This window comes from Eumetopias jubatus, unplaced genomic scaffold, assembly GCF_037043125.1.
Source record: "Eumetopias jubatus isolate StellerSeaLion01/CBP00866 unplaced genomic scaffold, mEumJub1_p1.0 scaffold_7, whole genome shotgun sequence".
Taxonomy (NCBI): domain Eukaryota; kingdom Metazoa; phylum Chordata; class Mammalia; order Carnivora; family Otariidae; genus Eumetopias; species Eumetopias jubatus.
The window spans coordinates 100,446,251-100,474,068 of record NW_028274813.1 but is presented as its reverse complement, the minus strand read 5'-3'; the positions used below and the strand labels follow the sequence as shown (position 1 = coordinate 100,474,068).

The window sequence follows — 27,818 nt, the reverse complement described above, 5'->3', positions numbered from 1 at the left end:
CAAGAGTAAATGAGAAGACCTTGGGATTTCAGCTTTGTTTTTGAACTTCATCCATTTTGTCTTTCACATCAGCATCTCAAATTTCCCCGACATGTTCAGGTTGTAACCCCTCTGATTAAGGAAATAAGGCTTGCCTTACCTTAACAGGCAATTAGTTTTTACAATTAAATAGAGAGAGTCATGATTAATGACCTTGCTAATTGTTCTTCCCTGATGTGCACATTAATACAAGCAGAATGCTCAAAATTCTGAGGAACATTTATTCTTTGAGCCTACTATATGCTACACCATTTTAAATGCAAAGCTGAGAGAGATCCAAACCCTGCCCTCCTGGATATCAGAATATAGTGCAAAAGATGTGAACAGTTATATTACAGCAACAAGGGAGAGATCTTGTCAGTTTTCCTGATGACTGCCATAGCATTGATGTAATGTGTACCTTAGCCAATTAATTGCCAATAATGCCAGCAAGCCAGCAAGTAAGAAAACAGCACCATGGACATATAGGAGAGTCATTGGTGATATGTCAGTTTTCTAGAATGTCTTCAAAGCAGGGGAACATGTTCAAACTGTACAAGCTAAGCTGAAGCTATAATTTTACCCTAAAGAGAAGCTAAACAGTATTTCCAATTGCCCAGTTAATTGTTTTCATGTAAAGAAATCTACCCAAGGGGTGCCTGGATGGCTCAGTCGTTAAGTGTCTGCCTTCGGCTCAGGTCCTGATCCCAGGGTCCTGGGATCGAGCCCCACATCCGGCTCCCTGCTCAGCGGGAGGCCTGCTTCTCCCTCTCCCACTCCCCCTACTTGTGTTCCCTCTCTTGCTATCTCTCTCTGCCAAATAAATAAATAAAATCTTTAAAAAAAAAAAAGAAATCCTACCCCATTTTTAAGAAGTCACTTCCTCTCTTAGGCCTCTTTCAGTCTTGACAGTTGGAAGTGATGGTTCCCGTTCAGACACCCTAGAACTCTGTTCCACTCACCTGCCATTTATCACTTAATAACTTCTGACATAATTCCATTATCACCTATGGAGAGTTTTGCATCCTAAAAGCCAAAAGTCAGAACTGTAGGACATTAGACTGGAAAGCTTTCAGAGAGACCCTTTGATTCGGCTTCTGCCATTTATAGATGAGGAAACTGAGGCCCAGGTAAAGAATATTGATTGAGAGATTAAGCCTCTCTGAACTAATGACATTTAGTCACAGATGTAAAGGAGGTGGAGGGAGTTAGTACCGTGCCTCAGAGAAGATACGTGCCTGGCACGTCCACAGATGTCCCTATGGCTGGGAGGTTACTGCAGCTGGATCAGACAGAGCAAAAGGGAGTGGAAGAGGGAGAGGTCTGAGGGCTGTGGGGCGGGGTCAGATCGTGGAGAACCTGTTGGTTTACAGTCATTTATTCTGCGGGAAATAGTCATTGCAAGGATTTTTTTTTTTTTTTTTGTCAGCTTTAGTGAGATATAATTTACACAGAGTACAATTCACCAGTTTTAACTGTATAATTTGGTGACCTGGCAGATGTATGCAGCTGAGTAAATACCACCACAATCAAGACATAGAACAGCTCCATTACCACCATAAATTTCCCTTACATCCCTCTGGCATCAATCCCTGTCCCTTCTCCTAGCCTTTGGCAACCACTGATCTGATTTCTGTTCCTGTATTTTTGCTTTTTCCAAAAATTCATATAAATGAAATGCTATGTCATGTAACCTTAGTATCTGGCTTCTTTTACTTATAACAGTGCTTTTGAGACTCATCCAAGTTGTTTCATGTATAAGTAGTTCATTCTTTTTATTGCTAAGGAATATTCATTGTATAGATGTACCTATTTCTTTATTTACCAGTTGAAGAATATTTGGATTGTTTCCAGTTTGGGGCCCTTGTAAATAAAACTGCTATAAACACTCATGTATAGGACTTTATGCAGAGCTTTTATTTGTCTTAGGTAAATCCCTAGGAGTAGAATTGCTCGGTCATATGGTAAAAGAATGCTTAACTTTATAAAAAATTACCAAACTAGGGGCACCTGGGTGGCTCAGTCAGTTAAGGGTCTGCCTTTGGCTCAGGTCACCATCTCAGGGTCCTAGGATCGAACCCCACATCAGGTTCCCTTCTCAGTGGAGAGTGTGTTTCTCCTTCTCCCTCTGCCGCTCCCCCTGCTTGTGCTCTCTCTCTCAAATAAATAAATAAAATATTAAAAAAAAAGAAATTACCAAACTATTTTCCCAAGTGACTATCCATATTGTATTCTCATCAGCAATATATGAGGGTTCCAGTAACCCTGTATCTTAATCAACACTTAGTATTACTGGGTTTTAAATTTTAGTCACTCTAATAGGTGGTTTTAAGTTTGTGCTTTCCTAATGAGTAAGTTTTTGAGCACATATCTTTTCAAGTCCCTATTTGCCATTCATATCTGTTCTTTGGTGAAATGTCTGTTTAAATCTTTGCCCATTACTTTTAGCCTTATTATTATTCAGTTGTAAAAGTTCTTTAAGTATGCTTGATACAAGTCCTTTATCAGATAATGTATTGTGTCTTATCTTTCCATTTCTCTTAATTCCAAATATCAATTTTTTTCTTTTCTGATATGAGCCCTTACGTCCCCTTTAAGAAATCCTTGACTAACCCAAGGTCAGAAAGATTTTCTCCTATTTTTTTCTTCTAAAAGTTTTATACTTTTAGGCCTACATTTAAGTCTATAATCCAATTTGAGTCAAGTTTTATGAATGATGTAAGACAAAGGTCAAGATTTATTTTGTATAAGTATTAATTTGTTGTAACAATCATTTGTGGAAAAGACTATTCTTTACCCATTGAATTATGTAAGCACATGTGTTAAAAATCAGTTTACCGTATATGTATGGGTCTATTTCTCATTTATGTCTGTCTTTATGCCAATACCACAAAGTCTTAATTAATGTTGCTTAATATTAGGTCTTGAAATCAGGTAGTCTAAGTCTTCCAACTCAGGTATTCTTTTTTAAAATTATTTTATCCTTTCTAGGTCTTTTACAATTCCATATAAATTTTATAACCAGATTCTAATACCAACAAAAACCTTTTTGAATAAAAGCATGACATGATCTGACTTACATTTTAAAAGGATCACTCTGGTGGCTGTGACTTGCTCAGTATCAAAGCTGAGCTTCAACTATCCATTTTACAAGGATATCTGAAATCCATTGGACAGAGTGAAAAATAAGCAAGCATCCTCCTATCAATAAGCATTCTCAAATAAACCTCAATGTATTGCATCACCCAAAGAGACTTTATTACTAGAAAATTTAATAGTATTATTAGAATGTTAAATGTATTTGGACCAGGTCCAGCAAATGGAACTTATTCATGATTGCTGTTGGCAAACTATTTGGTGGTGAAGGGAGTCTGACTGAGCCCACAAAGAATGCCTCCCAAAGGTGGAAGATGTTAAAATCACAATATGGTGCCATGTCTTCTTTCCTTGCCTGGCAGCTGTGTGACTACAAAAGTAACAGGATTTATTTTTTATTATTTTTTTAAGATTTTATTTATTTATTTGACAGAGAGAGACACAGCGAGAGAGGGAACACAAGCAGGGGCAGTGGGAGAGGGAGAAGCAGGCTTCCCGCGGAGCAGGGAGCCCGATGTGGGGCTCGATCCCAGGACCCTGGGATCACAGCCTGAGCTGAAGGCAGACGCTTAATAACTGAGCCTCCCAGGTGCCCCAAGATAAGTGTACTCTTAATCCCCTCACCTGTTTCACCCATCTCACCAACCCACCTCCCCTCTGGTAACCATCAGTTTGTTCTCTGTAGTTAAGAGTCTGTTTTTTGGGGGGCGCCTGGGTGGCTCAGTTGTTAAGCGTCTGCCTTCAGCTCAGGTCATGATCCCAGGGTCCTGGGATCGAGCCCCACATCGGGCTCCCTGCTCCGTGGGAAGCCTGCTTCTCCCTCTCCCACTCCCCCTGCTTGTGTTCCCTCTCTCACTGTATCTCTCTCTGTCAATAAATAAAATCTTTAAAAAAAAAAAAGAAAGAAGAGTCTGTTTTTTGGTTTGTCTCTTTTTTTCTTTAAAAGTAACAGGATTTGGGGGATGCTTGAATTCTTCTTGCTCTTTTTGTAGAATCTTGTTTTTTTCTAGGGTTGTATTTTTTTTTAATGGAAAATGAATACTCTTCTAATTCATAAGTGAGCAGGGGAAGAATTCTGTAGCTTCCCAGAAAATCTCCCTGCCCTTTGTGCCTCATACCTGTTAAATGGGCAAAATTTCTTACCTGTCAGAAACCAGTATGTTTCATATGCTAATAAGCAACATTTTTCCTCATAATAGTAGTCCTCATTGGTAGTGGTTCTGCCTCTTATAAAATTTGGCACTTTCCATCTTTGTCACAAGAGTTGTTCCAACTACAAGTCATTTGAATGTGCTGCACGGTGTTGCAGGAAACTGTGGAAGTTGCCATTTACTTACTAACTGGGTAAGCTTAGACAAATCATTTAACCTGACCTTCATCTGTTCTAGTAAAACACAGCTATCACCATTAACTACCCTCTTTAACATAAGACTTGTGAGAATCAAATATGATAATGTACATAAAAATGTTCTGAGGACTCTGGAGGCACATTGTACAAATGTTGGTCACTAGAACTGCAAACAATAGATAGTGTTGATTCTGTGGACCTGCTTACATATTTTTTAAAAATGTATTGAACTAAGCCAGTGTTTATTGGATAGTTACAACATGCTTAGCATGGTATAAACTATTATGGGGTAGAAGAGAAGGGTACTTACAATGTCTCTGTCCTCAGAGATTATAATTTTAACAGGGAGAAAAATCTTGCACACACAAAATAATGAGAGACCAATAATAATAGCTCACATTTGGAAATGCTTTCCAAGTCACTGATTTCTTCCACATGCTTTATCTTTTCTCATTCCTACAACTGTGTGCAGTACGTAGGACAGATATTTTTGTCCTCATTTTACAGATGAGGAAACCAAGGCCCAGAAAGTTCAGGTGATTTTTCCGAAATTAAAAAGCTTGTAAGCAGTGGAATTGGGACCCAAATCCAAATTATTCTCTGACTTGTTAGTCCAGAAAATCTATTCTAGTAGGTCTCAAACTTTGATATGATTAGAAACCATTTAAGGAACTTGTTAAAAGTTGCAAGTCTTTGAATCAATTGGTCTGGGTCTGAGAATCTGATCTTTAAACAGGGAGTCCATATGATTCTCTTGTAGGCACACTGCAGTTTCCTTCTCACCAATTTACCCTTCTGGCACAGACCATGAAAAGCAGAAGCAGAAAGCTACTACACTTTTGTATAACTGGCCTGCAGAGTATAGTGCTTATGAGCACAAATTCTGGAGCCAGGCTGCCTACATTTAAATCCTTCTTTCACTGTTTACTAGTTGGGTAAATTATGTAACCACTTGTGCCCCAGTTCCCCATCATATAAAATACCAGTACATACCTCCCAGGCTTGTGATAAAGATTAAAGAAGTAATTGATTATAAAGTAATTAGAACAGTGCTGGCATACAGCAAACTTTGTGTTTGTGAGAAAGGGAATGTGGCCCATAGAAACACTGCCATATGTGGGAGTGAGATTACTTTCTGAGATGCAGTGGCCTCAGCCCTCATCTTAAACAATTCCCATTCCTCTCACACCCACTCTTCTGATCTTGTGGATAGGTATATTGGCAACCTTAGGCATCAGTTCTCTGGGAGGCAGACTATAGCCAGTTATCTCTGCTTGCAAAGTAACTAGAAGGTTCTAAGAGGCCCTCCAGCCTTAAGTCGACTTTGTTGCTTTCTCCCATTTAAATCCACTTTTGCTGTTGAAGAAAATAAACCAACACAGTAAAGCTTGCTGATAGCCACTCCATCTGTATTATGGCACACAATGATGGCAAGAAGTTAAAGGTTTGATATATAGGTCTATTTTTTTATTGCCAGTCCCTGCCCCTGAAGAAAGTATTAAAATTTCCAGATGAGTAACCAAACAATAAATAGATGAGACAGTTGCTGTGAATATCTGATTTTTTGCATAATAATGAGATATTGCTGGATAATGCACTCTGCCATCCCCAGTTTGTCTAAATTATCATTTTGATTGGTCAAATGCATAAGAAAGACATACCAATAAAGTCGTGTCAACTGCTCCGTTGCAAATTGATGGAGGATGGAAGTTTCTTTAGGTTTGAGGTAAGGTGGGGGCAGGGAGAATTGGTTCTTCAGTGAGTAACTTTGGGTAGATGTTTTCTTCAGCCAATTCGTAATCAAATGCATCTGAAATCCTCACTTCTCCAGGGCCACATGCATAAACATGAGGCAGTTTGTACCTTCTAAGGCCTCGTGTGTTGTTTTTGGAATTGAAAATAAGAACCAAATTTGGAAAAGAAGGGTTGTTCTAGGACATCTGAGGTTTGTTTTGTGTGGAGCATTTTCCCATTGATTTTGTATCCCTGAGATACAGCATCAGAGTGTTGATAGAACTTTTGAATCAGAAAGACCAGTCATTAGGGAACATGATGTCAGTAAATCCAAATAGCTCTTTTCCACCTTAAAAAAATGTGGAAGAATTCTATAAGTTCCAAATTGGGGTGAAAACTAAAATTGCCTGAAGTATTTTGACTTGCGACTCTTCTTTCTTCTTGGTTATGTAACGCTTGGTTTAATATGATTGGTAATTCATTCTGGATTTTATTTTTAAACCTTTCCTGTTGCTGTGTTGAAGTATCATTTTCATCCTTTGTTTGGATTTAAGTTTCCCAAGGCCTGGCCTGTGAACCCCTTGAGATAAGGAGCCACATCTCGGCATGATTATGTGCTCTGAGGGGCTTGTACAAAGTAGGTGCTCAGTCAGAGCACAGGCCTAGCACTTAGTCTAGGATTTCTTTTTTTTTTTAAGATTTTATTTATTTATTTATTTGAGGGAGAGAGAGAGCATGAGAGTAGGGGGAGGAGCAAAGGGAGAGAGAATCCCAGGCAGATTCTCTGTTGAGCTCAGAGCCCAAAGTGGAGCAGGACACTGAGATCATGACCTAAGCTGAAATCAAGAGTCGGATGCTTAACCGACTGAGCCACCCAGTCGCCCCTAGTCTAGTATTTCTAAATGTGTATCATGTTTTGAAATTTTTCAAAACAATAACCAAAAGTAGGATAGTTTTGTATTTATTATAAATTACATATGGCAATTATTTATCAAGTACTAACCATGGGCCCAGCACCCTACAGATACTAGCTCACTTACTGTGACATCTCAACAAAGAGGAAATTTTTACTCCTATTTTGCAGGGAAGGAAACCAAGGCTCCAAGATGACAAAGTCAGCAAGTGAACTTGTATCTATGTGACTCGAAGACTCCTTTCACTAAGCCACATATTATTTGCCATTATCATTATTAAAATCATATTACACCAAACTCTTTTGTCTCCTAGATATCCTGGTCAGCAGTTGAGTTGACACACACTCCCTGATATTTGAGTGCTTTGCAAGTTGGCATGTAAGTCACCCCATCCATGGGATCTGGGAACTGGCATCTTCAGAAATTCCACACATCCAAGGGGTTTTGGCAAAATTGAGCTAAAGAACCTTCATGGATTGATGGAGCTGAAGATTTCCTGGAAGTCAGTAGGCTGCGTACTCTAATAGAGAGGAAAAAATGCATGAAGAAAAACTGGGAAAAAAATTTTTTTAAGTTTTTAAATATAATTTGGGCTTGTCTCAAAATCTGTCACATACACCATGTGGTGAGTTGGGCATTGAAGGGAAATTATTACAACCTCAAGGGAAGAATCTTCTGTTGGATTGGTTTGCTGTGATTAATTTATTATTAATTAAGGCCACTTTGAGGATCGTCTGAGGAAAAGACTACAAAGTGTGAGCTAGACCAGGATAATGTCTTCCATGTAGTAGTTTAGTCACTATTGGAGATGACTCAAAATATCTAGCATACCACTTATTCTTACAGATACTATTTATAGCTTATTGCTTTAAGCCCCATGTACTGTATCTCTGCGGTATTTCCCCCCTTCCCTCTTCCCTACCCAATGAGTTCCTTGAAAGCAGAGATTAACTCTTATAGGACAGCATTTCTGACCAGACTAAGTATATATAATTGTAGTATCATAAATAATAAATATTTGGTTTTTGTCCCAGGTTCCTGGCAAGGAACTCCTAAAACCCTTGGAATTTATTGTCTCTTATGTGCTAAAGAGATGACTCCAAGGGGGAGGCCCTAGATAGCTTCTGGATGGGGGCTGGCCACCAGGAAGACAAACCAAGTGGTAACAGGATAGAACTTAGAGCCCCACCTTCAGAGAGAGGAGAGAAGTTGGACTTTGAATTCAATTGGTGAATAGCCAATGATTTAATCAACTGTGCCTCCATGGTAAGGCCTCCATTAAAACCTCTAAATGACGGGATTCAGGGAGCTTCCAGGTTGGTGAACATGTTGATGTGCTGGGAAGGTGGTTTTTCCCAGAGGGGGAATGAAAACTCTGTACCCTACTCACCTCCTCCAAATACCTTGCTGTATGCATCTCTTCCATTTGGCTCTTCCTGAGTTATATTTTTCATAATAAACGGTGAATTTTTCTAGCAAATTATTGAACCTGAAGGAGGTTGCTGTGGGAACCTTTGAATTTGCAGTCGGCCAAGCAGAAGTTCAGATATCCTGGGGACACCATTTGCAGCTGGTGTCTAAAGTCTAAAGGGGCAGCCTTGTGGGACTGAACCCTTCATCTATGTGGTCTGCTAACTCTGGATAGCTAGTGCCAGAATTAAGTTGAATTGTAGGACCCCTGTTCAGTGTTGGAGAGTTGAAGAATTGGTTGTGGTTGTTTGGAAAAGACACATTTGCTGTCACAAAAGAAAACACACTTAATGTTTATGAATGAATGAGCAAATGAAGGAATGAAGGAATCTTTGTTACTCTGTATACTTTAGTCACAAGTAAATGAAAACCTGATTCAAACTGACTTCAATAGTAAAGGGAACCTACTGGTTCATGACAGCACCTTCAAAGATCCGGGGCAGGACCAGTATCAGGCAGCACTCTGTAGAATGACTCAGTAATGTCCAAAAGACTCTTTCTGTCTTTTTTTCTGTAACATCATCTGTATCTTACAGTGGTTTCCCTGGAGTTCCCAAGACAGCAGTCAGCAATTTTCAGCCACTAATCATTCAATTCCAGCAGGAAATAGTGACTGTCTTTGTGGAAGCATTCCTGTCAAAATTCTGAGAATCAGGGCGCCTGGGTGGCTCAGTTGGTTAAGCAACTACCTTCAGCTCAGGTCATGATCCTGGAGTCCCAGGATCGAGTCCCACATCGGACTCCCTGCTCAGAGGGGAATCTGCTTCTCCCTCTGGCCCTCCCCTCTCTCATGTGCTCTCTCTCTCTCTCTCTCTCATTCTCTCTCTCTCTCAAATAAATAAAATCTAAAAAAAAAAAAAAATTCTGAGAATCAGTCTGATTGCACCAACTGAATTCACATGCCATCTCTGACCAATCACTGTGCCTGGGAATGCCTTAATTGGCTTACTATCAGTTATTTGGTAGAAATCCCTACCCCTTATCTCATGCATTTCCAAATTGAAACTGGAGGCTTTGGAAAGAATAGATGCTAGAAAGGCAACTAATTTCCATTCCACTTAGAATGTGCTCACATAACATAACATGTGGTTCCTAAATGTATTCATTTTTTATTTACTATCTTATTTCAATCAGCTAGTCCCTAGCAAATGTTATACCCAGGAGAGGTCAGGCCTTACCAAAAACTAACTATGTAGTATTTTACATGTCATACCAAACCAATGAATGGTGTGTTTAGTAGTACTTTGTAAACTATACAGTCTATAAAAATAGATGATCCCTTGAGCAACTAGAGAAGTATAAGAACATAGAGTTGTGACAGACTTCTGATGTTTGATCCAAGTTTTATAACAGGTTTTAAATAAATTTGTTAATAGCCCCCAAATTCACAAATGGGTTATTGATGAAAATCTAGACATCATCTTGACCTTTTGCCAGATTTGAGGCTAATTTACCACCCAATAAATGTAGGAATGGTAGCAAAGACCTCAGAGACCAATTGGCACTCCAAGTTTTTAGCTATCAGGTTGGCAAGCGTTTTTCTTAAAGAGAGAAAATATAAATATTTTAGGCTTTGCACAAAGTGTCTAAAATGTAGTCTCTGTTGCAAATTAACTCTGCTATAGTACACAAAAGCAGTAACACAGACAATATATAAATGAATGAATATGGCTGTATTCCAACAAAACTATTTATGAACACTAAAGTTTGAATTTCATATAATTTTCATGTAGTCATGAAATATTAGTTTTTTTATTTTTTCGGGTATTTAAAATGTTATTTTTAGTTCACGGGCTGTAGAAAAACGGGGTAGGCTGGATTTGGTTCATGGACTATAATTTTCAACCCCCATTTTAGCTCAAAGCTGGAAAACCATGAGATGAAAATGGCATTACCTGAACCATTAATTTGTGCATTCATGAAAAAAATCTCACCCTATAAGTGAGATACAGAATCTCTAAGTTTAGTCATTATTTGTTTTGTCCCTGTCACTAAACTTTTGATACCAGTGGGTGATCCTCAATTCCTAGAATTCACACTTTTACCTTTATTTTCTTTAAGATTTATTCATTCATCTGAGAGAGAGAGAGAGAGAGAGAGAGCACAAGTTTGGGGAGGGGCAGAGGGATAGAATCCCAAGCTGACTTGCGGGGGTCCATCCCACAGCCCATGAGACCACCACCTGGACCGAAATCACGAGTCCAACACTTAACCAACTGAGCCACCCAGGTGCCCCACACTTTTACCTTTAAAGTTAAAGATTTAAGATTTCTGAAGAAACATGGGAGTGTTTTCAGATTTTGACTGGATATCTTCAAGATTAGGTTGCATCTTTTTCGAGCTGGTGCAAGTTTAGCAGGTCCTTACCTTACTTAACTCAATATTTTCTTCCCATAGTCACTTGCTCTCAACCACCCTTATTGCCATCAATGGGACCTCATTTCTAGTTAACCAGGCTTGAATCTTTAGAGTCATTGTATAGTGAGCACTCTATAACGATCCTGCTCTAGGATTCTATGTAGTGGACCTGCCTCTGTGGGCCCTAGGGATTGGATATGACCCAGAGTACTGTATCTCCTCAGCAAAAGTGATTGGTTTAGGGATGGGCAGATGACCCAAGGAGAAACAACCATACTCCTTCCTGGGACTTTTGTTAGAACAGAACTATCAGGTTGAATTAGGTTTCTGTTACTTGAAACCCAAGGAATCCTGACTAACTGAATTGCCATTTAATTCTTTTGATTTGTACCTCTCCTTCCTAGTACCTCCCACTCTCACTAGTCAATCATCATGTCTTCTAATTTATTGGGTATGTTTTTCAAATCCATCCCTTTCTATTAATTATTTTACCATTACTTCCTTCTGTTTGTCACAGTAGCCACGATGGTATCCTATTCAGTAAATGTTTTTTGAAGGACAAGCTAATATGTTATCATGGCAGCAGAATAGCACTGAATTTAGAGTCAGGTGGAAACTGAGTTTGAATCTTATTCAGCCACTTACTAGAAAACTTACTAACTCCTTTAGGTATTAGTTTCCCTGTTTGTGTAATGAGAATTACTTCATAAGTTTGCCGTGAGGACTAAAGGAGAATAGCATATACGAATCACATAGTACCTGTACACTCAGCACCCAACCCAAGTTTCTGTTTGCAGAGACTCACAGGAAGTCGGATGGCAAAGGAGTTTGGGAAATAAAGTTTTCAGAACAAAGTATAGAGGGCTGAATTTGGAGCTGAGAGGATAAGTAAATATAACCAGCTCCACATTTCTTTTTTTTTTTTAAGATTTTATTTATTTATTTGACAGAGAGAGAGAGAGAGAGCACAAGCAGGGGGAGCAGCAGAGGGAGAGGAGGAAGCAGGCTCCATGCTGAGCAGAGAGCCCGACGATGTGGGGCTTGTGGCTCAATCCCAGGCCCCTGGGATCATGACCTGAGCCGAAGGCAGACGCCTAACCAACTGAACCACCCAGGCGTCCCCAACTCAACATTTCTAATATAACTCTCATTTTTTTTTAGAGGAAAAAAGAGGGCTCAGAGAGTTTCAGTGGTTTACTTGATGTCCCCTCTTTAAATCATTGATTCCATGCTCTTAATATAGCCCCTTTAGGAATAGTGCTATTATTTTCATTTTAGGAGATCATACCCAAACAATAAATTATGAAAATGTCATTCCACTTCTCCTCTGCTTTGAGGCCATTTTATGCAGATTAATGACATGTAGCATATGCCATATAGGACCACACATGTTGCTTTGAACAATTAGGAAAAAAGAAATAAAAGCTTACTGCTTTGCCAAGTTTATTGGTTCCAAAACAGGATACTTTTAAAAGGTTCAGGGAGGGTCATTGAGTCAGCCTCCCCAACAGCATATGAATTTTCAGTTACCACCAAGTTGGTGGTATCAATATCAATATCACTCTGAAAAATAAACCTAACACATTGCAGCAGAAACCATCACAGAAAACTTCTACTCCAAAGTGGCAGCAGGTTTCATTTTTTCCATAAGACTGTCAGTAAATGAAGTCAAAACAAGACCATCTCCTAACTAGATTATTTAATATCTAAAAGCATCTTCTCCCAGTGTTCCCTTTCCTGTGCCATCTGCTGAGCCCCAGGGAATATGGACATTCACAGACACCAGCACCAGAGTACTGGCAGTTGACTGGCTAAGCCCTGCATGGGTGCATATTTTGAAACTCAGGTGGAAGTAGAACAGAATGAGAGAGAAAGATGCAAAAAGGACCCTGAGCTTTGCAGGTGGATCCACCTTTAGAGATGAGGGGCTGAAAGACTCAAGGACTAAGCATGGTCATTTCAGTGGTAATCCCAGAGCCTATTGTAGTGGGGCCTCATATGTAGTACAGAGAGGCCAGAAACACAGGTTATAAATCCTTATTTGGCAAGTCAAACCACAAAACTGGGGTGAGGTGATCAAAAAGCATGAGTGAGCTTCACCAGCTATCTCCAACCCAATCACAGACTCTGTTAGGAAAAGGCTGAGAGACTCCACAAACACACAGCAAACTGGGAGCCCACTACCCATGTATGAAAACAAACTGTTTCCTCAGGAGTCATTTATAACTGAGGCAGGTGGTCAAAAAGGAGGCTAGAGCTAGATAGTAAGCACAAAGACACATAACCTTCTTAAAGTGCATACGTATAAAATATATGTCAATGCCAGTCTCCTGGTAGTTGGATTGAAAAAGATATGTGAGGACTCAAGCAAACTTTTCAAAAGTACCACTAAAGAAACGTGAACATCAAAACACCAGATATTGACCTCTTCAATATTTGGTTCCATCAACAACAAACAAAATTGTATTTACTGAAATAGAAAGTTACCCCTAACCTTTTCCTTCCTTTTTCCCTCCCTCTCTCCCTTCTTTTTTCCTACTTTCTAAAATTATAGTGTATGTACAAAAGTGGTACTTCTTCCCCCTACTGATTTATTTTGCCAGCTGACACAGACTGTAAGGGAAGAAAAAGACACACAGGTCAGGAATTCTCTTCTAACTACTAGAGCACATCCCTACCTAGGTTTCATATTAGCTGCTCTCATTCCCGGAGGATTTGAGTTAATCTTACATGGATCCAGGTTGGTTTAATACACCTTAAGATCCATTTTTTTCAGGGTGCCTGGGTGGCTTAGTCAGTTACTGAGTGTCTGTCTTCGGCTCAGGTCATGGTCTCTGGGGTCCTGGGATCGAGCCCTGTGTGGGGCTCCCTGCTCAGCAAGGAGTCTGCTTCTCCCTCTGCCTCTGCCTCTCCCCCCAACCCCCCACCCTGGCTTGTGCTGTCTCTCACTCACTCTCACTCGCTCACTCTCTCAAATAAATAAAATCTTAAAAAATTCATTTTTTTCAGGGGGTGGTGGTGTTCCATGGTGCGTTTTTTGGTATATGATCTGACTGAGATCAAAGATCACATATTTCTGTGAACTAGCATAGAGGGGTATTTCTGGTTTTGTTGAGGTATTGTTTCTCCCCCCCCACCCCAGCCACATAAGTTAAATAGAAGGTAGTTTAGGAAAAAATGCAATTTAGTGACTCATAACTCACAGCAAATCTGGGACGGTAAGAGAAGTAACAAAAGAATAATTAGATTAGCAGCTGCAAAAATCATTTTGTGTCTGAGACAGTCAGTTTAAAGGGGGCAGAGGGTGACCCTCCTTCTCCATCTGCACACCTTAATGAGCTTATTGGAGCCCTTGAGTCTAAGTAATCTTGTGAACTGTATCATCAATAACAAAAGGAGCTTGATATTAAACCAGATTTTACTGAGAGTTGGTTGGACATTGACACCATTTACTAGCTGGGTAACCTCGGGCAAATTAGTTAAATGCCCACTGCCTCAATATTTCCATCTATAAAGTGGACATCATAAAAAGCACCTATCTCATAAGGTTGTTATTAGAGTTAAATGAATTACTGTTTGTAAAGAACTTAGAACAGTACCTGGCACATGGTAAATGCTATATAAGCATTGATTGATTTCTTCAAGTGTCAGGGAAATAGTGTGAGCCATTGGTTGCTGGGGAAAAGAAGACTAAAAGTATCCTAATTTTTATGTTTGCCATTTTATGTGCCTGGCTGTCACACTGTTTCCTGCCCTGTCTTTTAACGATCTTAACAGTTTGTCAACATCGTATCTTTAAATCTGTGAAAAGGCCCATTTTGGAGAATATACAAAAAAGCAGCCCCAATTTCCCTTGCCATAACACCCCATTGTCAGTTCCAGGTTACTTTGTGGGTATGGGAACAGAAGGGCAGACAGTAAAAATGTGGAGCTTAAAAAATGGTATGAAAAATAGACCTTCCCTCTGTAATCTGTCCTAAAGAGCTTAAGGCTAAATTCCTCTCAGGCAAGACAATTTCTGATAGCTATTTTTATTTTACTATTTCTCTATCACAGACAGTAATAGTAACTTAAGTTTACAGGACACTTTAAAGCACTTTCATCTCCTTTGCTCCACTTGATCATTGAGATAAGCCTTTGAGCGAACCTTATTCTCCATGAGAGACGGTTAACTGAGAGCTCAGAATTGCTCAGACCCATTTAGGTAAAAGGTGATAAAACTAGGACTCAAACTCAGATCTTCTGAAAATATTTTCTTGCGAGATCTTGTTTGTGCAAGTACTGCTTAGCAATTGGATTTAATCAGACTGAGTTTGAATTGGCTTGAGTTGAATTAAAAGGACATGTGTTGAGATGTCCTGGGGGACCCTTTTAAAGAACCATGCTAACAGAGACATCAGATTTTCATCCATTTTGTCTGCTTTCTCTCAGCCTTCCTCTTTCCCTCCTCTTATATCTCTCCTTTTTGTGTCAAGTGAACCAAGCTGAGGGGAGGAGTGATCAGCTCTGGGAATGGTGGTTGGGAGACTATGGAAAAGTAATTATGAACAAATTCCTTTGGTTCCAAGACCAAAAAACATTTATTCCAATGGAGGAGAGTGGTTTCAGGTGTAGCCACTACTTTTGGTATTTATCATATTTATTCTTCTTTCTGGGTCTGTTCCAGGCTACCTGGTTGTTCTCCCATCGACAGGTACTTGACCAGCACCTGTGTCATGTCTTACATGGTTAAAAACAAATTTATTAAAAATAGTTAAGATCTCAAGAACCTGGAGTGGGGAAATCAGACATGAAAGTGTCATATAAGAAAGGGCAAAATGAAATGCCACGATAAGGAGACAAAATCTGAAGCTCTGATTCCTTGCCCTTCTTTGCCATTCCCCCCTCCCAGCCCACTCCTACCATCTCCCATCTTGAGAATTAGCTATGTCATAGCAACTGAAGAAATAACATAGTCACACCTGCTGTGGGCCTGGACCATCTAGACTTGTGGCAGTCTGTCTGGAAGACTATTTGCTTTCAGTTTCAGGGAGGGTATCAAGAAATTAAGAAATGGTTCATATTGAGGGTAGATCTCTTGATCTTTAGACCTGGGACTTAGCAGTGACCATTCCCTCTTGTTACACAACTTACCCAAGGCCCCGACTTAAAAAGTTTGCGGCTTCCTATGCTGTATAAACTGCGTTAAAATGATGTGAGCCTACATTATCAGATAAAAGTCTTCATTTTGACAATATCAGTACTTTCATGATTTCTGATTTTTAGTGGCATATGTCTGCATTTAAGACTGAACTTTTGTTTTATTTTCAGAACCTGACTTTGGTGCTGTTAAATTATTTGGATGTAGATAAAGGAATGTATCAGTGGGATTCACCGAATGAGTGAAATAAAGGAATTGGTTTACCTGGAATTTCTCAGGACCTTCCAACTCTTAACATTCAGTGTCTTTTGATTCTAACTTGAGGTAATATTGCTCTGGGTCCCAGAAAGAGGACAAATAGCAATGGACAAATAACAAAGCTGAAATCCTAAGTTAAATTATATTATTGAATTTGTAGGGAGCTGTTAGGGAATTCCATATAATAGCACTAATATATTTTACATTGTTGGAAACAGTGTTTAGTTAGGTATGAATGATGTTCACCACAACAGTCTTTGTATTAGCAAAAACAAGCAAAACCTAAAAACATTCAAAGTGCCCCAATTAGGCATTTAGTATTCCACTCAGTTGGTATGCTATACAAATACTAAAATAGACGTTTATGAAAACACGGTAAATACTTATAATGTTAGGGAAAAGCAAGATATACAAATTAGTATACTGATTATAATTGTGGAAAATATTGAAAGGAGAAATGGATTATTTTAAAATAGCATAGGAAAGATATAGAAAAAAATTATATAGTTGTAGTATTTTTACAGTGAAGACTAGGTTTCTAAATGGAATAGAACAGAACAAAACCAATTATATATTTAGGAATCAATATAAATCTCTCCCTAAACTCCACCATTTCTCACTGCAGTGAAATTCCAAGTAATTATTTTATATGATTTATTCAGCATCTGTCATTTTAAGAATTGGATAATGTTTGGCTACACAGCAAAGAATAATTAGCAATATAATTAATCAAATTGCTGTTTATATTTCTGTGTCAAAGTTAATCATTTTCATTTTCTTGTTTTATGGAAAGGGTTCTTTTATTAAAGCTACAAGTAAATTTAAATGCATTTCACATGTTTTAATTGTACAACCTGAGTATCACAGCTGAAGCCTATAGTCAATACTCTCATTTACTGACACCTAGAATAAAGGCACAGGGTTTTTACCTAAGCTAAACTAACAGGACTGTTTTCAGAACTTCTGTTCATTCAGTTAATTGTTCTGTGGTGGGGACAGAAATCATTGCATATACACGATCTGGACTAATCGATAGTCATAAAATGTCATCCTTTCCTATTCTGCCTGCCCTTTCCCTATCCACCAACACTCACCACAAGGATGAGAACTGTATCTTACAGGCAGCCACAGAAATATTTGGTTCAGTCTGACTAATCCATTGAACGTGAGAGGGTTGGGTAGTCATTCATCAGTTTTTCTCCAATATGAAATCATGGTAGGTATCTTGAGACAGACCATTATGTCACGTTTGTTGTTGTTGTTTTTGTAGTTGACATAAATATGGTATCCAGGGTGATGGGGAGCTTTCCAATGATCTTTTTTATTGTTTTAGATATAGGCCTTCAGTCTATCAAATGTATGTAAATAAATAAAATATATATTGGTGTTTCCAAGTGAGCCAGACATTTGCTGCTCTGTGTTTCACTATAGCAGGTCTAGTGGGGGAGTTCAGATGCTCGGAGTTTTCCTGTTGTGTGAAACCATTCTCGGCTGTAATGTCTCTCCAAGGAGCCGCTCTAATTAATGCAAAATGCTCTAGATACTACTTAATAAATACTAAGCTTCCTCTAAGTGGCACAAAATTCAGATCTTAACTGAACAGTTTCTCTATATGTTGCTGTGTGCTGGAATCATCAGACCAATACATTGTATTTCACAAAGGAGGGGAGAGAAATCTATAGCAAAAGCAGAGTTTGGAAACATTTATTTTTTCAAACCAAGAACTCTTTCTATACTGTATACCTTAGTAAACCCAGTCAACAGGGAACACTCTGGGGAAGAAATTAACTGAGTAAATAAAATATACAGACTGCAAAGCATGAATCAGAATCACAGTGCCTCTAAACAACAGATACTTAAAGAATGCTTTTTATCTGTGAGCTTAATCTGCTCTAATTAATGCTCCCAGTTTGTTCCTTCAAAAGCTTGCAACTGATTTGACATCGGTTATTTGCAGACACAGGCAAAAGGAGGCTGCCTGCAAAGAAGAACCCTTTGTCCATATACTCTTGAAAATTTCCATAAGGAACATCTTCCAAGGAAGGTTTTATTTAGCCAGCTATAATTTTTCATGGATAATTTCTGATTACTTTATTATTAGTTCCAGTGAGTTTGTTAGCTTATGGTTATAAAACAGTCAACTATTTCTTCAGTATCTTTTTTGTATCTGTAGGTCTGAGCCACCTCCCATCCCTAGTTCCAGATACCAATGTCACAAATTAAATGAAGCATCTTAAATATGACCTTACAGATCTTGAAGCTAAGCTGAAAAATGTTCAAGGTTTTGACATACGTGGGATGAGTACCAGGCAAAATTTTGAAATGCAATAGAAAACCCTCCAAACACTTTCTTCTTCAGATCAGATCTCATTTAGACTTCAAATTTGAGAAAAACTGGTTCATTCCTCTGTAATCACACCTTGAAAGCTGAGAAGTCTGCTTCTTTATTGTGCCCTGCTTTGCCTCTAGAAGCAGCTCTTAACAGTCACTGTAAGCTTTCTAAGATGTTGACAAGTAAAAAGTCTATAAAGTTCACCAAAATAAAAATGTCAGCCATAAAAGACACAGGATAGAAGTATTGCCACAAGATTATCTCAATTGCCACTGACACATGTGGCTTCCCCCCCACCCACCCCCCCCCCACCGGAGAATAGGAAAGGAAAATGTAGGAGGATTCTGACTTGGAAATTCTAACCAAAGAGTATCTCCTCTCTTGATTTTTACACAAGTTTACCATCATGGTGCTCAGATAGAGTAGTTATCAGAAAGTGGGGGGGGGGGATATGTAGGAGGGTGGGAGAGAAAGAGAGAGAGAGAATTGACCAGGTGAGGTTGACAGCTCAGGTTTCAAATCTGTTGTAGTATCACTGACCAGATACTAGTTGAAGAAAACAGTTGACCCAGATGCAATTCAGGTCTTTGAAAACAAGCTGTTTTATGTAATCTATGTCAAACAAGGAGGTAAGAGACTTGGAGATATGTGTGATATAATGATGCTTATATTGATGTAAATAAAGATTTATTTAGAGTTATCTCAGACCTGAGTATTACTTGACCACCAAAGAGCTTCTTGGGAATCCTGAGGCCCACATCACCACCCCCTTCACTTTCTTCCCCTCCCCCATTTTTTCAGAAGCCAAAGGATGCCTGCTGCATCTTGCACTGTAGTGCAAACAGATCTCCGCAAAGAGAGAGGAAGATAAAATGAATTTAAATTCCAAAGGGGTTCCAGTGCCGGTTTCCTAGTCCCCGAGTCAGCAATGTGTTTGTGAAAATTCAGCCTTTTTGTCTCCCAGTAAAAAGGAGCTAAATCTACATCGGTGGCCCAGTCTCGGGTTGCTATTCTTTGCATTTTCTATTCGAGTGAATGAGAGTGAATGAAGTGGCCGGGACCCTTCATTTGATCTACTCAATTGCATAAAGTGACAGAATTCTAATATATTTGTTTAATGCTCTTCAATGGGCTTTCACTTTTTTGCTTGCAAATGAAGCATCCGTGGGCAAAGTTTCATCCCCCTTTAACACTGGGACATATTTCATAACTCAGGCTGTGGTTTGAAGTGATCTTGAGAGGAGTTTTAGACTCAAAAAGTGGAAAATAAAGAAACAGATGTGAAGTTATTGTAAATTCCTAGAGTGGGCTCTGAGGCTATTGTGCCCCCACGGCGGGCGGTCCAGGGGCTGTGCCTTTCATGCTGTAATTGAAACATATTAATTAGATAATTTGTTGTTAGTTTAAACGAAACAAATGCATCCCCTTTGAGGCTTCACAGCCGGTGGGTTGGGTTGTTTTTGTTTTGTTTTTGTTTGGGTGTCTCTGTGCATATGTGGCTTCAGGAAAAAAAAATTAATTGACATTTATATTAAGAATTTGAGAGCAGATCCTGATCCTTTTCATTTCCTAAATGGATACCTTTTAAAAAGGGAGTTTTCATTGGTAAATATATAAACTATGCCCCCACCCCAACCTTGCATACACTAATGTAAAACCTTCTGTTTGCGGCACTCCATTGGCTTCTTCCTCCCACCCACTCCTCAACTTCACCCCATTCCAGCACCTGGCCAGATTTATGCTTCCAGGACACTCAGTGTTCTCATCTATTAAAGGAATTAAACTCACTGCTATAATATTTAAGCCATTCTAAGGATCATTTACTAGCAATGCTCCTGCTAGTCTTCAGGCTTCTCAAAATCCCCAACTCAGGCAACAGGAACAGTGAGAATTTCTGCAGCTTCTCTCTTGAGAAAGTGTAAAAAATTCATCCATTGTGTAAGCATTTCCCCCAATCACAGAGAAGGCCATTTAAAAAACACGGTCGAGTACAGAATCATGTTAAAAACCAAAAGTAACAGGACAGCCAAGTTTCCAAATCAAAAACCTAAATTTTAAAAAGGCCTAAATTTGCAAAATAGGAAATATAAGTTAACTGGATCTTCAGGATAAGACCCCCAAATGTACACCTCACTGCATGGTGTTGTCTCTTCCAGTTTTATTTTAAAGCTCTGTGTATTGACTTTGGACTTGAGCCAGGTGAAAAGATTTAACATGACAAAGAGAGCCATTGAAGGTATCATAGTTATAAACTTCCTTGTTTGTGGGGGCACTTCAGCTAAACAGGGCAGAAGTCTCAAAGCTGGGGATGGAGCAGGGTGGAGACGTGTTCTTTGGACTGCCTTTGGATTTCTGATCAAGGTCAAAATATCAGTGGATTTTTTACTTTACTCATTCAACTTTGTCTGAGAAAAGATGTCTGCAGTTGTAAAAGGAGGGCTCCCAATGCCCAAGTTATTTCATTCTTTGCAATACACCATGACGAGCTTACTAGCTGAAAAGAACATTTTCAGATAGTGAGTTGAAATTATTCCTTTGCTAAAAATCAGAAATAGCATCTGCATCTTACCCCCATTTATTAAGTGTATGTATGTGTGCCTTTATATATATATACATTCTACTGCCTATTATAGGATAAATATTCTACCTGATTATCTAAGCTGATAATTTATAAAATGTTTAAGGCCCTCGTTAGCCCTTCATTCCCAGTTTGAATTCAGTGTTAGTAAATTCAGTGAGATTAGAATATTCCAGAAATGGCCTTCATTTTCTTTTTCAGGAAATGATGACAATGTATTTAATTTTTTAAATGTAGATGATGTCTTGTTGAGACCAAAGTTTCAAGAGTTTCCTAGCTGGGGGTGGATAAGTTTTCCAGGCTTTCTTTTGCTGATCTTGTTGATATAATTGTGAATTGGACTTGATGAATGAGTTTAGTTGTCCCCTGTCTGACGAGCTTTAGTAGCTTCATGCATTTTAATCAGTCCAATGATTCATTTATTTTCCACTTTTTTTTTTTTGGCTGTGTGTGGGATCCTTCCTTTTAAAAAATGGTCACAACAGGATTAATTACCCTTTGCATTAATCCTAATTTTTTTTTCCAGATAACCCTCTAAATATGTAAGGGTCGCAGGTGCTAAGGATTCTCCTTATGGAGTATAGTGATCATGATTTTTGTGTGGGTTTCTCTGTACTGCACAAAGGTCTTTGTTTAATCATATTACACAGTAAAGTGTTAATCACCATTTAAGTTTTTCTTTGTCTTGTAACTTCATTAGTTGAATACACACCTCGCTCTGGAAATATTGTGACCCCTTCAGTAAAGTTTCAGTTGGCCTTGAGCCATAAATCCTTGGCAAATTGTAATTCTCTGCAAAAATCTGAACAAAAGCAAATACTTAGAGTTAAGCATTTAAATTAACTTCATTCACTTTCTTAAAATAAATGCATCGAGCATTATTTTCCCACATGAAGGAGTGAAAAGAAATCTGTTCTATCCAAAGTGAACAGGTTTCTTGACATGCAAGGTGAACTTCTAGGTAACTTCTGAAAAAGAAAACTTCCACAACTGAAATAATTTAAAGGAGCAAGGAAATGAATACTCTAAATAAGATGCATCAGAATAGGAGCACTGAGTAAACAGGTCTGTTTTTACTTTTTATATCTACATATAGCCTCTTATCTGATTTCTACATAAACCTTACATTCAGTATATTTTGTAAAATGTAAATTTTAAGATAGACAAAAATACATAGAAAGTATTGCGATTTTTAACAACAGTTTTTCAGCACTACACCTGTGCACCTGATCTATTCTAGAAATAGTTTCCTCTTTCCTTCTGCTTCAGGAGTCCATTTGAATCATTTCTCCCCCAGTCTGCAAGTGCATAAGAAGAGATTTGACTATTTTAAAAATAAGATATGAAAGAGACTAACTGTTCAGACAATGTATTATAAAAAGCATGCTTAGAGAAGCACTACATCTGTCTTTTGTAAAGTTATTGTTTGCAGCAACTCTTCAAAAACACACAAAACTAAAATTTGGATTTACATATTTTAATGAGAAAATATTATTTGGACTAGATTCATAATTTAATGTAGACACCTTTTTAAAATTCTTTGTCTTAAAACAGGCATGCTGGGAACAAGAACATCAATATTTAAAATGCCATGCTAATTCTGAACAGGGCAGGAGAAAAATGAAAGGTAAAAATTTTACAGCCCTGATGACACTACAACTTTTTTTAACTTAAGCAGGTCACACCAGAACAACAGTTCGTTTTCCAGCAAATTACCTAAGACTCTAAAGGAATATAGCAAACAAAAGTGCATTTTACACAGTGTATAATCATTCCTATTCACAATCATTTACATCTCTTTGCAGCCCTTTTAGCTTCTTGGGAAAGTTCTTGTAGCAAACAGAAAGACTTGTCCATGGGAGACCTATCCGGTGACATCTCCTTCATGTTACCAGTCAGCTATCTAAGTTCTTCCAGGGTTGCCCTTGATGCTTTCTTAGTTTGGGCTTATTTCATTTTCTTTTTTTTTTTTTCCTTCCAACAATAAAATAAATAGCTAAAAGGTCTCTAAGTAATCGGAAAGTTAACACCCCAATTAACTTTCCCATCCCCCTTCCCTCCCCTAAACCTGGCCAGAAATGAAGAGTAAACATTCACATTACAACAGGTACTTGTGAAGTGGGCTTCGCCCGCTCGCCCGCCAAGCAATACAGATTCAAGTTCACTGTTTACATTTTACCGGGCGTCTTTGTAAACAATACTACAAGGTTACTTTTACTTTTGTTTTGTTCGTGTTGAGAACAAGCGTCCGCTTCTCAGTTTGGCAGCCTCTCCCCTAAGTCCCAGTGCCTGGAGCCTCTAGCAGGAAACAAAACCCAAAACAAAACAAAACAACTCCGCAGAAGCTGGGGAGGCAGGGCAGCTACTCCGGGAAGCTGTGGTCAGCCCAGCCCCTGCCGGATGGGCGGAGGCGAGTGGGGTAGGAAGATTAGTGGTCCCTTTTCCCGGCAGATTTCCAAGACGTAAACGAGATCCGGCCCACCGCGGTGCAGCTGCAGCCTTCAGGGGAGATCTGTTCGAGGAAACCTCTGAGGTGGTTTCTCTTGTCTTGGAACTAACTGCGCGGAGTCCGGAGGCCCGCGGATCCGGGCAGAGGGAAGACGCGCTCCTCTCCGCGAAGGCGGGAGGCAGGATTTCCCCTGCTTCTTAAATGGGAGGGGGTTTCGGGGGGCCCCGGGAATCGGAGGGCTTGGCTCAGGTGCCCCCTGCCTTCCCCTCTTGTGGAGGCAAGGACAGCTCCCACGCGCCTCCAGGCCATCTGCAAGTTTGTGTTTTGTCTCCTGGGTCCAAAACAAAGTTCTCCTGGGGGAGAGAGGGTTGGCCGAAGATGAAATGGACAAGTTTGGGTGGCGGTTCTAGGTGGGGGAGGGCAGGGCTGGGAGGCGGGGAAGGCGAATAAGCTGGCGGGGAGAGGGACAAGAGGGGGCTCAGGCTGCTGCGGGTCAGTGCACCGCCACCGAGTGCAAGGCGGAGGCCGGGCTGGTGAGCGTTTCACTGGGAGTGGCGGGGCTGCTTTGGCTGGTGGCTGTTTGCGAGGACGTGGGGCTGAGCGAGGGCGGAGAGTTCGAGAGCAAGGTGGGGATGGGCGCGGGCAACGCAGGCAGCGCGGGCACTGCGGCCGGTGTGGGCTTGATGGGTACCGGGATTGCGGGCAGCGTCTGGCCTGCTGCGTGGCACAGCGGCTTCAATGGTACGCCGTAGGCGCTGTAATCGCCACTAGCCATGGAGATAGGGGTGGCTGACTCGATCATGCCTGCGGAACCGTACACGTGTGGCCAGCCAGTGCCCAGCGAGCTGCTCATGGTAGTCAACTGGTTGGGGAGCGGGTAGGCGGCGGGCACTGGCTGCATGGCGGAGAAGGCCAGCCCCCCAGGCATCTTGTACTCGCGAGCGATGATATTCTCGATGGCGAAGGGGTGCTTGAAGCCCGAGGGCTGCGCCACGCCGCCCAGGTTGTAGGCGGCGGCGGGCATCTGTGGCAGGTGCGTGCCGGAGGCCGCAAGCGCGCTGAGGCGCAGCTTGGCCTGCTGCTGCAGATACTGCGCGGCGTCGGCTGGTTTGCTGGGCGCCAGGTGGTCGGACTTGAGCACCTTGAAGCGCTTGCGGCGCCGCAGGAAGCTGCCGTTCTCGAACATATCCCCGCAGCTGGGGTGCAGCGCCCAGAAGCTGCCCTTGCCTGGCTGGTCTGGCCGCCGCGGGATCTTGATGAAGCAGTCGTTGAAGGAGAGGTTGTGGCGCAGGCTGTTTTGCCAGCGCTGCGTGTTCTCCCGGTAGTAGGGGAAGCGGTCCATGATGAACTTGTAGATCTCGCTCAACGGCAGCATCTTCTCCGGCGAGCTCTGGATGGCCATGGCGGTCAGCGAGATGTACGAGTAGGGCGGCTTTTGGTCGCTGTACGTGTTGCGGCCGGGCCGAGGCATCTTCTTTGACCCCTTCTTGCTCTGGGTCCGCGCGGGCCGGCGGCTTCTTGGATCTGGACGGGGGGAAGATAATGGGGGGGGGGCATGGATGCAGAGACAGACACCGAGAGGTCAGCCACAGACCAGACCTGGTGGGTAGGGGCTGCGGCGCGGGATGAGCCCGCGCCCGCGCCCTTTAGCTGGCAACTTTGAGTGCAGAGTGGGGTGCGGCCATGGGGCGCGGGAGGGGAAGCCGATGAGCGGCGCGAGGGGAAGCTTGGAAGTAAGCTGAACCTGGAGCGGGGACTGGGGCAGGGATGCAACCAGAGGGCTCACCTTAAAGTTGCTCCAAGTTGTGCATCCGCATCCGAGATGGCACTGCAGCTCTCGGGTCCCTCCCAGTGCTCAGCTGGGGCGCAGTGTCCGGTCTCGGCTGGGCTCCGCACGTCTCTGAGCTTCGCAGCTCAGCCCTGCAGCGCCGGGAGCCGACCAGTCCGCAGAGCTTCTGGCCGTGAGATCCCCGGGCGGCCAAGCTCTGCTGCGGAGTCCGGGTGCAGACAGCAGCAGCGGCGGCCTCGGGGCTCCGGAGGGCGCTGCTGTGGGCTCCGCGGCTCCGCTGAGCTAGGTGGCTGCCTCCATGTCCTCCCTCGAACCATCTGATAGTTTTAAGCGGTGACAGGAGCAGAAAAGACCCCTGTAGCGGCGCTTCATTAATGTGCCACTTCTTAGCTATCATATGACAATCGCCTTGGGAGGAGGAGGAAGAGGAGGGGGAGCGGGGGCTGCAGAGGGAGGGGACTGAGCGAGAGGGGAGAGCCTGGCCAGCTCTGGTTTCTTTCACACCTATTTACATGGACACCTTGGCCAATAGGAATCACTTCCAGCTCAAGACTGGGCGAGGGGGAAGAGCCTCGGCCACCGGTGGTGAGCGGGACGCCGGCCAGGGTGCGCGGTGTGGAGGTATGAGGAGGTGGCGGCCGCGGAGCAGGGATTCAGGCGACCACTCACGTTCACAGACCGAGCTGCCGCGCAGATGATGTTTGACATGGAAATTCCTTGGCTGGGGTATTCTGTTTCCTCTGCATTGTATCGGGTTTGTATTGTTAGCTAACTTAAGGCACGGCTTCCCCTGAAGTAGACCCTTTTCCTGCGCTTGGCAATACGGGGCTGGTTGCATGGGTTATTATAATGAAAATACACCCTTCCCCTTAGTCCTCCAAGAGGCAGGTCAAAGTTTGATTTGACCTTCCTAGGCTGCTGCCATAGCTCTACACAGTGAGTGTGTAGCCTTAAGAGATGGGGTTTAAAAAATACTTACAAAAATATAATCGGACAGCCCCTTGTAAAAGCCCATTTTGTAAGTGTATTGGCCAAATTAAAAAAAAAAAAAAGTCTGGGCGAATAGGCAGGTTCTTCACTCTAAAAGTCCTTTAGGAATTTAATTAGGCACAGGATGAAGGCTCTGGGGCTGTTGGGGCAGACAGTGTGTGGAGCTGGGGGAGGGCCTGAGTTTGTTTGACACACTTTATCACCAGATGAACGGCAGGGTCTCAAGCTTACCCCCAGGTGGCTGGAAACTTTAGGAGTTAGGCATTGCATGGAAGTTTGCATTTTACAGCCGGAACTTTCTCCCCTTCTCCATCCCCCCACTCCGCAGTTGACAGAAAATATTTAGAGTTTAGAAAGCCCAGCAAATGCTGCCTGCGGACCCACTAAAACAGCAGTACCTTCTAGACTCGAAAAGAACCAGAGACTTTTACTTTTGGGGAGAAAGGAGAGCGCGGGGATGTGCCTAGGGTCCCTCTGCCTGGTGCCAGCGATAGGCTCCCTTCAGTTCGGATTAGTCTCCGGAGCTTCAATGAATTATTCTTATTATCATTATTATTATCATCATTGTCGTGGGCACCCGTGGCAGTGGCGGTGGCGGCATCATCATATTGCTATGAAATAGTGAGTCGACCCCGCCTGCATGCACGTTGTCAAGGAGTAGACTTCTCCGACCTTTATGGTTTTTAAAAGAAATTCCTTTTACCTTGTTGTTAATAATTCAGTACCTACAGCTCACACTGAATCATCTTCAATCCGGAAATGTGAGAACTTTTTTTCTCTCCCCCCTCCCCCCAGGAGGAGGAGGAGGTGATGGTAGTGGTGGTGGTGGGAGAGTTCTGGGAGTGAAGTTTGGACACTTTTAGTGATATTAGAGCATTATTAGTGGAGCTGTTTGGAGTTAGCATGAAAATCTTTCAGCGCACGTGTATACACACACACACACACACCCCTCCATTAACCACAGTTTCAGAGGTGGTCAATAACTCACCAAAACGTAACTTAAACACGATGAATTTAGGAGATTAAACAATTTCATTAATATTGAAATGGCTCTCGAGTCTGGGCTGCCTCGCTTGAGATGCAAGCACACGTTTTTCAATATTAACAGAAGTGCTTGAAGAAAAGAATAATGTCACCTTCTTAATTCGGAAAAAATAACCAGGAGGAGGAGGTGGGTTCGAGGGGTGGAGGCGGGACTCTGACCTGTCTCTGGGGGCACGGGGGCATGGCTTGAGAAGGGCAGATAAACCCTCCACAGATAAACCAGTTGGATTCGGGTGGAACCGCTGCGGAGCTTTGGCCAAAGGCAGCGGTACTTGCCTGAGCTGTGCGCGCTTTAGCTCC

General features: G+C 41.6%; 1 protein-coding gene across 1 annotated transcript; it reads right to left on the bottom strand.

The window, feature by feature from the left end:
• Window positions 1-24,188: 24,188 nt before the first annotated feature.
• Window positions 24,189-25,202, bottom strand: FOXB1 (forkhead box B1). Its single transcript, XM_028099948.2, has one exon. The coding sequence runs from the start codon at window positions 25,164-25,166 to the stop codon at window positions 24,189-24,191; it is 978 nt and encodes a 325-aa protein (XP_027955749.1). The 5' UTR covers window positions 25,167-25,202.
• Between the last annotated feature and the right edge of the window lie 2,616 nt (window positions 25,203-27,818).

Bases quoted from the DNA above. Each gene is read 5' to 3' on its own strand.
- FOXB1 (XM_028099948.2), bottom strand. From the start codon at position 25,166: ATGCCTCGGCCCGGCCGCAACACGTACAGCGACCAAAAGCCGCCCTAC.